The sequence below is a fragment of the Vulpes lagopus genome, chromosome 2 (genome assembly GCF_018345385.1).
Source record: "Vulpes lagopus strain Blue_001 chromosome 2, ASM1834538v1, whole genome shotgun sequence".
In the NCBI taxonomy this organism is placed as follows: domain Eukaryota; kingdom Metazoa; phylum Chordata; class Mammalia; order Carnivora; family Canidae; genus Vulpes; species Vulpes lagopus.
This window is the reverse complement of record NC_054825.1, coordinates 39378247-39395116: the sequence shown is the minus strand read 5'-3', so window position 1 is coordinate 39395116 and position 16870 is coordinate 39378247. Positions and strand designations below refer to the sequence as shown.

General features: G+C 37.8%; 1 protein-coding gene and 1 non-coding gene across 8 annotated transcripts in view; one reads left to right on the top strand and one right to left on the bottom strand.

Annotated features, from left to right (window-relative positions):
• The first annotated feature begins 254 nt into the window (after window positions 1-254).
• The window catches only part of ZFAND4 (zinc finger AN1-type containing 4), an 80590-nt gene continuing 63974 nt past the window's right edge, over window positions 255-16870 (top strand). Inside the window, exons 1-2 of one of the 7 annotated variants that reach the window (XM_041746512.1) lie at window positions 255-384; window positions 6027-6327. In XM_041746512.1, the coding sequence (XP_041602446.1) occupies window positions 6066-6327 (262 nt within the window). In that variant the 5' untranslated portion in view covers window positions 255-384; window positions 6027-6065. The other 6 variants (XM_041746511.1, XM_041746513.1, XM_041746517.1 and 3 more) reach the window with 6 other exon arrangements.
• Window positions 6775-6879, bottom strand: LOC121485974. Its single transcript, XR_005986466.1, has one exon. It is a non-coding gene; the product is annotated as a U6 spliceosomal RNA (small nuclear RNA).

The window sequence follows — 16870 nt, the reverse complement described above, 5'->3', positions numbered from 1 at the left end:
GCTGAGCCCGGCCGCGCGGCCGTCGCGGTCCTCCGCGGCCGGGAGAGGAGCGCCGGGCCCCGCCCCTCCACCGCGGCGGTCCGGAGACGCCGCGGCGCGACGCCCTTCTCGAGGACGCAGCGCCTCCAGCCGTCCCTCCGCCAGCGCGCCGCGGCTGCCCCGCCCCGCCCCCCCGCGGGAGCCCCGCCCCGCCCCCCGCGGCTGCCCCGCCCCGCCCCCCGCGGCTGCCCCGCCCCCCCCGCGGGAGCCCCGCCCGGGCCGGCGGGCGTTGAGCTGCCGGTCGCCGACTGTGACGCGGAGGCTGAGCGCTGCTGCCTTCCCTTCGCCGTCGGGCCCGAGCGTGTGGGCGCCGGAGCTTATCCCGGAGGAGCACGGGCTGCGCAGGTGACTCTGGGCTTCGAGTGTGCGGTGAAGGCCCGCGTAGACGTTGGCTTGGAGGGATTTCCCAGAGCTGCTGGAAAATTGGGGCCAGGCGCCAGGGGTGGGTAGTATTCTGTGGCTCGCGTTGACAACAGGAATGTTTCCACAGTCAGTAAAAGCAGCTCATTAAAAGCTAGTGTTCCGTGTTTCTAATGGTCGCGCAGCATTCCGGATCTTTTCATATTGGCGGAAACGTTAAAGAAAAAGAAAACGACCCTTATATGGCTGATAGTCTTTGCAACAGGATAAAGCTGGTTCCTGGTGAAGTGACTTATTCAGCGGTGTTCTCGCCCTTCCTGTCTTTAACTTCTCTTTCATCTTTGTGTGTTGTAGAACTTCATCAGAAGAAAGTAATGTTTCTGGGTATGGATTTAGGAACGTGTTTTGATGCCACTACTCGTAATCTAAGTATGTTTTTTAAGATTATTGGTAAAAATTCTGGAAGTGTTTTTTTTTCCTCTCTCTCTCTCCCTGCCTCTTTCTTTGCACTTGGTCTTGTATAATTTAGCTGTTGATGTTCTTGCAACATTTCCCATCCCGCCTTTGAGTCTTCACTGCATCAGCATCAGGGGTTCCATAATATGCTTCCTGGAGGACGGAGGTCTTTGGCCTGCTGGAACTTTGATTGGCTCCTCTGCCATCATCTAGTCTACCAGCCTGGCTTAACCAGATTTCACAGCCTCATTTCATCCTCTCTCACTGTGTATTTTACTGAGGAGCAGTGTAACGATTTTTCTTTTTTTAGAGGCTTACATTTCAGTTTTGAATTTGGTTACAAACCTCAACTTTTTGAATTTGGGAGATTACACCATTTATTAGGTGCCAAACCTTTGTTGGGTGTTCCAGTGCAATTTAGTTCTGCACTGGGTTGCTATTTTTCTTTTAGCCCGTAGTGGTTTTATCCTTTCTTGATATGGATGAAGGACTCCCAAATCTGCTACCTTCTCCCACCCCCGCTTGTTTATTGATATTTCAGGTATTGTTGTAGAGAATACTGTGGTGAAGGAAATGCTCCTTATATCTTCTGTTAGCGGTCATTTATGCCTTTACTTTCAGCATTCCTGATCTCTGTTGCTAGAGCTGCTACTATATTGGTAGGAGTGCTGTTGGCTTTGGGGAAACAGACATAATTCTTTAGTATATTCTTACTTGATGTGACATGATAAGTATTTTATAAGAATCCACATGTTAGCCAGAATCATGTTCTAAAAGCAGTTACTTCAGTGATGGGGATAACAGGGGTTAGGGAGGGCAGCCCAGGTGGCTCAGCGGTTTAACACCACCTTTGACCCAGGACATGATCCTGGAGACCCCGGATCGAGTCCCACGTCGGGCTCCCTGCATGGAGCCTGCTTCTCCCTCTGCCTGTGTCTCTGCCTCTCTCTCTCTCTCTCTCTCTTTCTCCTCTCTCTTTCTCTGTGTGTCTCATGAATAAATAAAATCTTAAAAAACAAGAGGGTTAGGGATTAGCTGCATTAAAAAGTCATTTTTCCTACAGGCATTTCAATATATTAAACCTATAAAATACAAAACCTGAGCAAGACACTACTGTATTGTTATTATATTTGTTACTCATTGTTTTTGATAAATATAAAATAGCATTTTTTTAAAAAGATTTTATTCATGAGAGAGAGAGAGAGAGGCAGAGACACAGGCAGAGGGAGAAGCAGACTCCATGTGGGGAGCCCGACATTGGACTCGATCCCCTGTCTCCAAAATCACGCCCTGGGCTGAAGGTGGCACTAAACTGCTGAGCCACCCGGGCTGCCCAAAATAGCATTGTTTTGATAAAAATAAAATACCACTCAAAGCAGCTGTGCTGCCAGCAACAGCTTTTCTTCCTGTGATGCCATCTCTGTAGGGCCATAAGCAATTTTTACAGTGCAATTCGGCTTCCCTGGTTAATTCTATGTCCCATTAGTGTTTTGAAAATTCAGACTATAGCAGAAACCCATGTGTGTGCATGTATGTTATGAGTTGGACAAACTTTGGTGGACTTAGTTTGGAGTGAATCATAACATGATTCTCTTGGGAAAGCAGTATTCCTACAAACTTCTAGAGCATAACCAAATATTTATTTCCAAGACAAAGTAATACGATATGTATGTTTATCACAGGTTTATTCCAAGCATCAATTGAGTGAATATTTGTTTACTCTTTCTTTGAAGAAACCTTTAATGAGTACCAGTATACACAGAACACTGTGGTAGGTGATAAAGCAGAAAATCAGATGTGGTTTCCCTCTTAAGTAGCTCACAGTTTATTTAGGAGAATGAGAAAGACACATAAAAAGTGAAATTGGGGCCAGCCCTGGTGGCGCAGCGGTTTGGCGCTGCCTGCAGCCTGGGGTGTGATCCTGGAGACTCAGGATCGATTCCCACATCGGGCTCCCTGCATGGAGCCTGCTTCTCCCTCTGCCTGTGTCTCTGCCTCTCTCTGTCTCTGTGTCTATGAATGAATGAATGAATGAATGAATAAATAAAATCTTTTTTAAAAAAGTGAAATTGGTTGTAAGGGGTGCAATATATGATGGAGGTCAGGATATGAAGGAGAGGCACCATAAAGGCCTTTGTGGAATAGTTGCTATTTGAGCTGAGTCTTGAAAGATAACTAAGTGTCAGGTAGCCCACTGTGGGGATGGCAGTGAGTAGAGTCAAGTAGGAGCAATGAGCTAGAGGCTGATGTAGTCTGAAGCTACAGGTGTAAGCAATGAGAAGACAGATATACCAGAGGTGTTGCAGGGTGGGATGATGTATGTGTATAAATAAAATGGGGGCTGGAAGATGAGATGTATGACCTCAGAGCCTTTTTTTTTTTTTTTTTTGGATTCTGAATTTTATTCTACAGGCAGTGAATTTAATTCTGTGATTTTATTCTATAGGCATTCTCTTCTGTGGAAGCCATTATAGGGCCTGGAGTTAAGAAATAACATGAGCAGTTTTACCTTTTAAAAAGATCTGTGCTTCACACTGTATGTCATAGAGCAAACTAAAACACGGAGTTACCACTACACACCTACTAGAATGGCCAAAATCCAGAACACTGACAACATCAAATGCTGACAATGATGTGGAGCAGTAAGAACTTTTATTCATTGTTGATGGCCTACATGTAAGGCTAAAACTATACAATTCTGGGCAGCCTGGGTGGCTCAGCGGTTTACTGCCTGCCTTCAGTCCAGGGTGTGATCCTGGAGACTTAGGATCAAGTCCCTCGTCGGGCTCCCTGCATGGAGCCTGCTTGTCCCTCTGCCTGTGTCTCTGCCTCTCTCTCTCTCTCTCTCTCTGTGTCTCTCATGAATAAATAAAATAAAAAAAAATAAACTATACAATTTTTAGAAAAATATATGTAAATATTACTTTGGATGAGGTCAAGTTTTTGGAACATTGACAAAAGCACAAGCAACAAAAGAAAAATAGCCAAATTGGAGGTCATTAAAATACACTCTTATGCTTTGAAGGACACTGTCAAGAAAGCTAAATTACAACCCATGGAGGAAATATTTGAGAATCCTAGATCTTTAAGAGGCTTGTATCTAAAAAACATTAAAAAAATCCCTTTTACAACTAGTAATGAGACAACTAGTAAAAATTGACAAAGGGTATGAATATATTTTCTGAATCAACATTTCTGTAAAGAAGATATACAAATAGCCAATAAGCACCTAAAGATATGCTCAATGTCATTAGTCTATAGAGAAAGAAAATTGCAACCGCAGTAAAATACTACTTCACACCCACTAGGATGTGGGTGTGATCACCAAGATAATAAAACGTATTGGGAAGGGTGTGGAGCAATCAGCACTCTCTTTCATTGTTGGTGGGAATGTAAGATGGTTCTGACCACTTCTGAAAACAGTTGGTAATAACACAAGTTGCTGAATGTGTTACCACCTAACTGAATAATTCCAATCCTAGGTATATGTGGGAGAGAAAGGAAAACATATGTACACACAAACACTTGTAATCAAATGTTCTTGTAGCATTATTCATAATAACCCCAAATCGGAAACAACTCAACATGCCCATCAACTGATGACTGCATAAACAATGTGTATTAATACAATGGACTATTATTCAGCAATAAAAAAGAATGAAATAGTGATACACCTAAGAATCATGAATGAACTTTGAGAATGTTATGCTAAGTGAAAGAAGCCATTTATAAAAGATTACATATTGTATGATTATGGGAAATGACAAGAATAGGCAAAATGGCAAAGTAGATTGGGGGTGCCTAGGGCTGAGAGGGGAAGGGAGAATTTGGGAGTGATATTTAAAGAGTATGGGATTCCTTTTTTGGGGGTGATGAAAATGTTCTAAAGATGATTGTGATGGTTGTACAATTCTGTAAACATAATAAAAACCAGTCAATTTTAGATTTTAAATAGGTGAATTTTATGGTATGTAAATAACATTTCACTAAAGCTATAATAAAGATTTACTTATGCCTCCAGGAAGATGTGTATCACCTGTCCTACTTTAAGTTCAAGACATTCCCTTTACAAAGTTTTCACTGATTAGGGGATCCTTGGGTGGCTCAGCAGTTTGGCGCCTACCTTTGGTCCTGGGTGCGATCCTGGAGTCCCGCATCGGGCTCCCGGCATGAAGACTGCTTCTCCCTCCTCCTGTGTCTCTGCCTCTCTCCTCTCTCTGTGTATGTTTATCATAAATAAACAAATCTTTAAAAACAAAGTTTTCATTGATTAGCAATTTATCAGTTGTTCCTATTGTAATCATATGCTTGTAATTTATCTTAGGACTTTTGTCTGTTGTGTTTGCCTGTCATAAGTCATTGCGTGTCTGTGTGTAGAGATTATGTCTAATGTCTGTTACCAATATAAGTGTTATCTTAGTGCAGTAATGATAGATAACTTCTGGAATGCTAATTATTATTTAGTGAGTCTTATTTATTTATTTTTTTAGTGAGTCTTATTTTTAAGGGACCTATTAACCTATCAAAAAACCCTATTTTTTTATTCAGTGTGATTTAAATGTACAATGGCTATAACATTTTGTGTGGGTTAGAAAACGTAATTTACATGGTTTAGTAAAGGATATGCATAAAGTTTTCAAAATCTTGCAAATCTCTGTTGAGTTTATTGGGTTAAATGACGTTAACAAAAATATATTTGAGTATTTACTGTAAGTAAATAAATAAATGTGTTGAGCTCTAGTAAGATATAGAAAAGTATTGTAAATACAGCTGTTCTTAATCTTTTTTTAAGAAAATATTTATTTGAGAGAGACAGCATGCATGAACATGAGCAGGGAAAGGGGTAGAGGGAGAAGGAGAAATAGACTCTCCGCTGAGCAGGGAGCCTGATGTGGGGCTTGATCCCAGGACCCTGGGATCATGACCTGAGCCAAAGGTAGATGTTTAACCGACTGAGCCATCCTGTTCTTAATAATAATCTTATGGTCTAATTGGGAGAGTGGTTTCTGAAACAAATGTGAAAGATTAAGGATTAGACCAGTTAAGTACTGGAAAGAATTCTAGGGCTGTCTGGAAGATTGATGTAGGCCAGAGTGATTGAGAAAGTCTTTATAGCAGAATGAGACATTCAGATAGGCTTGTTAAAAAAAAAAATTATTCTTGTTTTTTAGGTATAAAACTCAAAACATGAACAACGATATATATTACCAATGTTCAAAAGTGATTTGGCTAGAACTGGAATACAGTTGCCTACAACATATTCCAGAGGAATTAGAAAAGTCAAAGTAATGGATAACAGAAAAGATCCTCCATTCTTCAATGAAGATAACGTGGGACCGTTTTACTACAAACTTCCTTTCTATGATACCATGGAGCTCTTCATTGAAACATTGACTGGAACATGTTTTGAGCTGAGAGTTTCACCCTTTGAAGCTGTTATTTCTGTGAAAGCAAAAATTCAAAGATTGGAAGGTACTAGTTTTTCTTTGCTTTTAGGGTACGAAGATTACATTTGTTCATCCGGAGGGTGTAATAATTCTAACTTTTCTTATGGATAAAGTGTCAAACCTATATAGAAGTAGGAAGAATAGAGTAATGCATTCTTTAGACCCCTTCCTCAGCTTCAACAGTTATTAATTCATGAACTGTCATGTTTCTATTTCTGCATTCCTCCCACCCCTTTCCACTTCTACTAGGTTCTTTTGAAGGAAATCTCTGACATTGTGGTAATAGTATGTGAAATAATATTTTAAAATAATTTTTCAACAGGTTATGATGACATGCAAAATCTTCCATAAGTACCTTACAGTTATTTTCAATGGGAAATCATGATTGAGTTCCGTTTTAGTGACCTTCTTTACCTATTTATACTACTTTGCAGATATTTTTATTTTTTTATTACGTATGTATGTATTTATTTAATATATAGAATGCTTCATGAATTTGCTTGTCATCCCTGCATGCAGGGCCAGGTGAATCTTCTCTATATCATTTCAGTTTTAATTTTTAAATTTTTAAAAATTTTTAAATTTTTGTATGTTTTTTTATTGGAGTTTGATTTGCCAACATAGAGTATAACACCCAGTGCTCATCCCACTCATTGCAGTTTTAGTATACATGCTGCTGAAGCGAGCACTATTCTTTTTTTTAATGTGGAGATTTTCTAAGAGTTTTGGCTTACATTTATATATATTTGAAGTTTCCTCGGTACAGCAGGAATGCTGAATATTGAACAGTATTGAACAAGTTCAGTGTCTTTGTGGCTTACATGTGTGTGAAAGGGGTCATAAATTATTTTGTGTTAAAATTAGAATCTTTTTCTTTGTACTTTACAAATTTCTGAAATAAGTGGTATTTGCCATTATAGTTGTTAGAACCCAGTATGTACTTAAAAATTAAATTGTTCTATATAACACTAAATGGATTTTGCTGTAATTTAGCGGTAATAACGAGCATTGCCCTCTAGTTTAAGTTCAGAGTTGTAGAAGGATGATTAGTGTTGGAATCTTTTGTCTATTAAAGTCGAGAATCCTGGTGTCTGAACTAAATAGTTGCTGTTTCTCTACTAACTATTCTGTTAAGTTAGTGGCCAGCTGAGTCCAGTGGCCATATTAGTACATCCAGTAATGGCACATGAAACATCTTTCCCCCAAGTGATTTGCTGAGACACAGAGGCAGAGGCAATGTATTTTGACATTGTTCTGCTTTTTTATTAATATGATGATATAATTATATCTTTTTAGGAGCAGGAAGATAAAACCATCTTGTGTTCTAAATAATCTCTGTATTTTTCCCCCTTTCATGCATTTTGAATAATCTTCATGCAGCAAAAACATTTTAGAGAGTATCTTGCTTAGGTATCTTAATGTCAGAAGATTAAAATTGGCTTACAGAAGATTAGGGACTCATCTTAGGAAAATGTCATTCCCCTTTTTTTTTTTAATTGGAGTTCAATTTGCCAACATATAGCATAATACCCAGTGCTCATCCCATCAAGTGCCCCACTCAGTGCCCGTCACCCAGTCACCCCCCCCCCCGCCCACCTCCCTTTCCACCACCCCTTGTTCGTTTCCGAGAGTTAGGAGTCTCTCATGTTCTGTCTCCCTTTCTGATATTTCCCACTCATTTTTCTCCTTTCCCCTTTAAAGGAAAATGTCATTACTGACAGAATTGGTTTCACAGCCAAGATGTAGACTTCTTGAAAGTCCGAGATCAGTGTACTAGCATGGTCACATTCTACTAAGGGCTTTTTTCTTTTTCTTTTTTTTTTAAAGATAGATTTATTTATTTGTTTGTTTGTTTATTTATTTATTTATGATAGACACACAGAGAGAGAGGCAGAGACACAGGAGGAGGGAGAAGCAGGCTCCACGCAGGAACCCGATGTGGGACTCGATCCCGGGACTCCAGGATCGCACCCTGGGCCAAAGGCAGGCGCTAAACCGCTGAGCCACCCAGGGACCCCCTAAGGGCTTTCTTCTTGACATAAAGACTGCCTTTTCTTGCCGTATCCTCATCTGGCAGTCAGGAAGAGAGTGGGCCCTCTGGCATCTCTTCTTATAAGGTGCCGATGCCACCATGAGGGCCTCACTCTGATGACCTTTTTAAACCTAATCCCTTAAAGGTCATGTCTCCAAATACCATCACATTGGAGTTTGGGCTTCAAGATACAAATTGAGGGTAGGGATACAGTTCAGTCCATAGCATTCCTTTTCCCATTGCTGATCCTCATATCCCTCATCTTTTCTTTTATCCTGTTCCATACTTTCTTATAATTTCTTTCAGCCACGGGCACTGACATTCTGTTTTTCAGGAGGCTTCAAGAAGGCATCTTTCCTGAAAAATGAATTTTGACTTTTTTCTGGGGTGATCTTTTTATTTTCTTTTCCTTTCTGCCTTTTCTTTCCTGTCTTATCTTTTCTTTTGAGAGAGAGAGAGCATGCAAGCAGGGAGGCATAGAGGCAGAGGGAAAGAATCCCAAGCAGGCTCCACACCTAGGTTGGAACCGGGAGCAGGACTTGATCTCACAACCCTGAGATCATGACTCAAGCTGAAATCAAGAATCGGATCCTTACTTGATTGAGCTACTCAGGCACTCCTGATCTTTGTATTTCTACCTAGGAAGACATTTGGGGCTAAATCTCCAAGATAGATAATGTAGCAGGGAGGATAGGAAGGCAGAGGTGACACTGCTCAGTTAATCCTTCAGGGAAGTGCTTGCTCTGCCAGACTGCGTTTCCTTTTCCAGTAAATTCAAAACTGGAGCCTAGTAAGAGATAGGGGGGTAGATGGAGGGAACTGTGGACAAAGAGTTGAAGAAATGTGTTGGTTAGTAATGATAAGGCTGTAGCATTAAAGGAGCAGAACCTACAAGGGAACTTTAAATGGGTGTTGAAGGCACAGTAGCACTAGAGCCAGACAGTCTGATTGCATATTTCTAGCCAAGCAGATTACTTAATCTCTATTTACCTCAGGTGTGCTCATTTAAAATAGGAATAATAATAGTTCCAATCTCAAAAAAGTGATTCTTAGGATTCTTAGTTAATAAACGTAGAACATTTAGCAGAGCATCTGTGTTCTTTATCAGGGGAAAATGGTTACTCTGTGGAAAGAGTACAGCATGTACCCATGGATATAAGAATGATGACCTTGGGAAGAGATGTAATTTAGCTCTCTGAGTTTTCCAGAGAAGGCAAATTTTTTGGAGTTTATCATTACCTAGAACATTGGTCTGTAAAGGAGAGTACATACTATGCAGAGGTTATGAAAAGTAATCCAGTGGAAATTGGAAAGAAAAAATATGCCAAGAAATGTAAGGGATTATTATCATTTGGTTCATGATTGCCATGGACAGTGGATTTCCTAAAACATCCAGTCCTTGGGATTACTGCTGCCTGTAAAGATTTCTCTTCTATGCATGGTATAGGACTTTTCTTGCCCTTTTTATGAGTAGATGGAACCATGTTATTAGCTCTGGTCAATGAACTATGAATAGAAGTTTCTATTAGCCTGTGTCCCTAACCTCCCCCATCTCCACTGACATGCAGTGAACGTGTAACATGAGCAATAAATCAATTTTTGTCTTAAGCCATTAACGTCTTTGGGGTCATTTGAGGAAGATTCAGCATAACCTACTTAATTCTAACTAATACAGTATGAAATGGGGATCCTTTTTTTCCCCATTACATAGATAACTGGTCTTTTAAATACCATTTATTGAAATACTCTAACCTTTTCTCACCAAATTAATTTCATACCTGTCATGTATGGTATTTATGATATTCATGTATGATATACAACTCTTGATCACCTCATCTATGTCTGTGTCTTCATAAGCCAATATTTATTATACATTCTTATTTATCGTGATATAACTTAACAAGTTTTTTTTTAAAAGATTTTATTTGTGTATTCATGAGAGAGAGAGAGAGAAAGAGAGAGAGAGAGAGAGAGGCAGAGACACATGCAGAGGGAGAAGCAGGCTCCTGCAGGGAGCCTGATGTGGGACTTGATCCCGAGACTCCAGGATCACACCCTGAGCTGAAGGCAGACGCTTAACCACTGAGCCGCCCAGGAGTTCCTAACTTAACAAGTTTTGATAGTTGATGATGTGCATTCACATTAAGGATTGTTATGTTTTCTTAGAGAATTAACCAATTTATCATTATGTAATGCCTTCTCTATCCCCGATAACTTTCCTTATCCTGAGATCTGTGCTGTCTGCAATTAATATAGCTACTCCAGCTTCCTTTTGATTAGTATTGGCATGATGTATCTTTCTCCATCCCTTTACTTTCCCCCCCCCAGCTTTCTTAATTAACAAATAAAATTGTATATATCCCTATACTTTTAATCTCTAACTTTATGTTTAAAGTGGATTTTTTAGAGACTACATGTAGTTGGGTCTTGGTTTTTGATCAAGTCTGATGATCTCTGTCTTTTATTTTTTATTTTTATTTTTTAAAATAATAAATTAATCTCTGTCCTTTTTAATTGATAATTTAGGCAATCATTTAAAATTATCTATATTGTTGAATTAATAACTATTGTATTTGTTACTTTTTTCTATTCATCCTCCTTGTTATTTGTTCCTTTGTTTCTTTTCTGCATTTTGTGGTTTTAATTAAAAACTCTCTTCTTGCTTACAGGATTTGTAATAAAAAGTTCCCTATAATTATTGTCTAGTTTTTTCCTCTGCCTTCTTTAAAGATTTTTCTCTTTGTTTTTGCTCTCCTGCAGTTTGATAAGATATGCCTAGGTATAAATTTTAAAATTTTAATCCTCTTTGGTGGTCTCTGAGCTTCCTGTTGTATGCTTTGGTATATCTTGTTAATTTTGGAAAATTCTGGGCCATTATTAAAATATTTCATCTGTACTATTTGTTCTGTTTCTTCTAGTATTCCAGTTACACCTTTTGAAAATTTTCCACGGTTCGTGAAGTACTGTTTTTTTTTTTTTTTCATTGTTTTTTTTCTCTTAATGTTTCAATTTGGGAAGTTTCTGTCAACATTTCTTTAAGCTTTAAGCTCACTGATTCTTTCCTTGCAATTTCCAGTCTACTAATAAGCAGGCCGATCAAAGTCTTTTTAAATTTCTGTTATTGTTTTTTACTTCCAACATTTACTTTTAATTCCTTTGTATACTTTCATTCTGTCTGTTTTTTCTTTTTCTTTTTTTTAAATTTTTTTATTGGACTTCAATTTGCCAACATATAGCATAACACCCAGTGCTTATCCCAACAAGTACTTCCCTCAGTGCCCATCACACAGTCACCCAAACCCCCCCGGCCCACCTCTCCTTCTACTACGCCTTGTTCATTTCCCAGAGTTAGGTGTCTCTCATGTTTTGTCACCCTCACTGATATTTTCACTCATTTTCTCACCTTTCCCTTTATTCCCTTTCACTAATTTTTATATTCCCTAAATGAATGAGACCATATAATGTTTGTCCTTCTCTGATTGACTTATATTTCACTCAGCATAATATCCTCGATGGACATCGAGGCTCCTTCCACAGTTTGGCTATTGTGGACATTGCTGCTAGAAACACTGGGGTGTAGGTGTCCCGGCGTTTCACTACATCTGTATCTTTGGGGTCAATCCCCAGCAGTACAATTGCTGGGTCGTAGGGCAGGTCTATTTTTAACTCTTTGAGGAACCTCCACACAGTTTTCCAGAGTGGCTGCACCAGTTCACATTCCCACCAACAGTGAAGGAGGGTTCCCCTTTCTCCACATCCTCTCCCACATTTGTTGTTTCCTGCCTTGTTAATTTTCCCCATTCTCACTGGTGTGAGGTGGTATCTCATTGTGGTTTTGATGTGTATTTCCCTGATGGCAAGTGATGCGGAGCATTTTCTCACGTGCTTGTTGGCCATGTCTAGGTCTTCCTCTGTGAGATTTCTGTTCATGTCTTTTTCCCATTTCATGATTGAATTGTTTGTTTCTTTGGTGTTGAGTTTAATAAGTTCTTTATAGATCTTGGACACTAGCCCTTTATCTGATATGTCATTTGCAAATATCTTCTCCCATTCTGTAGGTTGTCTTTTAGTTTTGTTGACTGTATCGTTTGCTGTGCAAAAGCTTCTTATCTTGATGAAGTCCCAATAGTTCATTTTTTCTTTTGTTTCTTTTGCCTTCATGGATGTATCTTGCAAGAAGTTACTGTGGCCGAGTTCAAAAAGGGTGTTGCCTGTGTTCTCCTCTAGGATTTTGATGGAATCTTGTCTCACATGATTAAATTTATTTGTAGGTATTTCATTCCTTTTGATGCAATTGTAAATTGGGCTTTTAAAATTTCTCTTTTTGGTAGTTCATTATTAGTGTATGGAAACATATATTAGTATTTTGTATTGATCTTGTATCCTGCAACTTTACTGACTTTGTTTTATTCGTTCTAACAGGGTTTTGTTTTGTTTTGGTGGAAGTTTTAGAGTTTTTTAATATATGTCATCTGCAAATAGAAATAGTTATACTTGTTTCATTCTGCATTGGATACCTTTTCATTTTCTTGCCTAATTTCTCTTTCTAGGACTTTCAGTACTATGTTGAATAAACGTGGCAAGAATGGGCATCTTTATTTTGTTACTAACCTTAGAGGAAAAGCCTTCCATTTTTCCCCATTCAGTATGATGGTTATCGTGAGCTTGTCGTATATGGCCTTTATTATGTTGAGGTATGTTTTCTCTATACCCAGTTTTTTGACAGTTTGTACCATGAATGGATGTTGAATTTTGTTAAATGCTTTCTCTGCATCTGTTGAAATGATCCTATTTTTATCCTTCATTTTTAAAAAAGATTTTATTTATTAGAAAGAGGGAGAGCAAGCATGGGCAGTGCAGATGGAGAGGGACAGGCGACAGGCAGACTTCCAGCTGAGCAGGGAACCCAACTTGGAGCTTGATTACAGGACTCTGGGATCATGACCTGAACTGAAGGCAGATGCTTAACTGCCTGAGTCACCCAGGCACCCTATCCTTAATTTTTTAATGTGGTATATCATATTGATCTGTGGATGTTGAACCATCTTTGGATTTCTGGAATAGTTCATGGTATATGATCCTTTTAATGTTCTATTCTACTGTTTTATGTGTTTTATTGTTGAATGTAGTTTGCTAATATTTTATGAGGATATTTGCATCTTTGTTTATCAGGAATATTGTCTTGTAATTTTCTTTTCTTGTAGTATCTTTGTCTAGTTTTGGTGTTAGGGTAATGGTGGACTTGTAACATGAGTTATGGAAATGTTCCCTCTTCTCTTTTTGAAAGAATTTGAGAAAGATTGGTATTCACTGTTCTTTACATGTTTCATAGAATTCACAAGTGAAGCCAGCTGGTCCTGCACTGTTGTTTCTTGGTAGATTTTTGACTGCTAATTTATTTCCTTACTAATTGGTCTGTTTTGAATTTTTTCCTTTTTCATGATTCAGTCTTGGTAGGTTGTGTGTTTATAGGAATTTATCTATTTCTTCTAGGTTTTCCAATTTGTTGGCTTGTAATTGTTCATAGTAGTCTCTAATCTTTTATATTTCTGTGGTATCAATTGTAACTTCCCCTTTTTGATTTCTGATTTTATTTATTTGGAGTCCTCTCTTCTTGATGAGTCTGACTAAAGGTTTTCTCATCTCTTAAAAGTAATTGGCTCTTAGTTTCTTTGATCTTTTCTATTGCCCTTTTAGTCTCTATTTCACTTATTTCTGCTCTGGATCTTTGTTATTTCATTGATTCTGCTAACTTTAGGTTTAGTTTATCCTTATTTTTTTCCATATTCCTTGAGTTGTAAAGTTAGGTTGTGTGAAATACCATTGTGTCTTAATGTAATTGTTTATTGCTATGAATGTCTCTCTTAGAACTAATTTTGCTGTACCTCCTGAGTTTTGGTATGTTGTATTTCCATTTTCATTTGTCTCCAGGTATTATTAATTTTCTTTTTTGATCTTTATCTCATTATTTATTAATAGCATGTTGTTTAATCTTTACATATTTGTGAATTTTGCAGTTTTCTTTTTGTAGTTAATTTCTAGTTTTATAACATTATGTTTGGAAAAGAGACTTGATAAGATTTCAGTCTTCTTACATTTATTAAGACTTATTTTGTGACCTGACATATGATCTATTCTAGAATACATTCTATTTTTACTTGAGAAGAGTGTATATCCTGCTTTTGGATGGAATGTTCTGTAAATGTTAAAGCCAATTGGTCTAATGTGTCATTTAAATCTAATGTTTCTTTATAGATTTTCTATCTGGATGATTTGTTGGTGAAGGTGGGATATTGAAGTACTCTACTATTATTGTATTGCAGATTCTTTCTACCTTTAGATCTATTAATATTTGTTTTATGTATTTAGGTGCATAGATATTTATAAATGTAATATCCTCTTGTGGGATTAACACTTTTATCATTCTATAATGACTTTTTTTGTCTCCTGTTATAGTCTTTGTCTTGAAGTTCCTTTTGTCTGATAGAAGTATAGTTGCTCCCTACTTTTTTTGGTTTCTTTTGGCATGGAATGCTTTTTTCCATCCCTTTCTGTCTGAGTGTGTCCTTAAAGCAGAAGTGAGTCTTTTCTAAGCAGAATATAGTTAGGTCTTATGATTATTATTATCATTTGCTCATTCAGCCACTCTCTTGATTGGAGAATTTTGTCCATTTACATTAAGGTAATTACAGATAAGGTATAGGCATTATTTCCATTTTGTTAGTTGTTTTCTTGCTGCTCTATAATTCATTTGTTTTCCGTTTCTCTTGCCCTCTTCCTTTGTGATTTGATGATTTTTTGTAGTGGTATGCTTAGATTTTTTTTTTCTATTTATATTTTACAGATCTACTATAGGTTTTTGCTTTGTGGTTAAAACCAGGAAACTTACATAAAACATCTTGTTTATACAGTTTATTTTAAGCACATAACAACTTAATTTCAAATTCACTCTAAAGCTCTGTATTATCACTCTTTCTCCTACATCTTACATTTTTAATGCCGCAATTTATCTTGTATTCATTAACAAATTATTGTAGTTATATTTATTTTTACTACTTTTGTGCTTTAGTCTTCACACTTGATTTATAAGTGATTAACGCACTGTCATTACTTTAGATTACTCTGAATTTAGCTATGTATTTTTAACAGTGAGATTTATACTTTCAGATGTTTTCCTGTTACTAGTTATAGTATTTTATTGCAGTTTAAAGATGTTCTTTTCACATTTCTTGTAATTCTGGTCTATTGTTGCTGAACTCCTTCAGCTTTTGCTTTTTTTGGAAAACTTTGTCTTATCTGTAATTCTGAAAGACCACTTTGCTAGGTAAAGTATTCTTAGCAGTGTTTTCTTTTAGCACTTTGAATATGTTGTACCACTCTTTTTGGGCCTGGAAAGTTTCTGCTGAAATATCTTCTTATAGTCTTATGTGAGATTTCTTGTTCTTAAGAAGCTGTTTTTCTCTTGCTGCTTTAGAAGGATGCTCTCCTTATCTTTAACTTATGACAGTTAAATTATGTGTCTTAGCTTCGGTCTCTGTGGATTAATCTAAGTTTTATGTCTGTTTTTCTCTGTCTTTACCTTTAGGGGACCTCTATAATGCAAATATTGGTCTTTTTAATATTGTTTCATAAATCCATTAATCTGACTTTTCTCTTTTATCTTTTTGCTCCTTTGACTGGATGAATTCCACTGCCCTTTCAGTTTGCTGACCTTTTCTTCTGCTTTGTATGGTTGGCTGTTTTACATTACCCCTGTGTTTAATTTTTCAATTCAGTTATTTTATTCTTCAGCTCTGTGATTTATTTGATACTTTCATACATTTTCTCTTTGTTGAAATTCTCACTTTGTTCATGCATTATCCTTCTGACATTGGCAAATATCTTCATGATCATTATTTTGAACTCTTTATCAGGTAGATCACTTATCTCCATTTCATCAAGAGTTTTTATCTTGTTCTTTTGTTTGGAACGTATTTGTCTCTTTATTTTTCTTGACTCTCCGTGATGGTTTCTGTGCTTTAGTTAAAACAGCCATTTCTTCCAATCTTGATGTGGTGGTCTTATATTTGATATGAACCTTCTCATTCAACCCTGCCCTTGGTTATCTCTCAGATCTTTGTGATTATCCAAACAGTGCATGTTTGTGGCTTGCAGTAGTTGTCCCAGTGGGAAGGATCTTGCCATGTAGATACAGGCTGTTTGGAAGCTGTCCCCTAGGCTACCGTCTTTAAAGTATGCAAATATATCTCTTTTAGGGAAAGGCTGCTAGATGATTGTTTCTGTTTGCCTCTTCTGCGCTGTACCGTAGTTAGCCAGTTAAGAATTGTTTCTCTGTTTTTCAATTTTTCCTCTCCTCCAAAGATTGTATTTATTTATTTATTTGACAGAGAGAGAGAGAGAGAGAGAGAGAGAGAGAGAGAGAGAGATAACAAGCAGGGGGAGCAACAGAGGGAGAAGGAGAAGCAAATTCCCCACTGAGCAGGGAGCCTAATGCAAGGATGGATCTCTCATGACTTGAGCCAAAGTAAAGCAGATG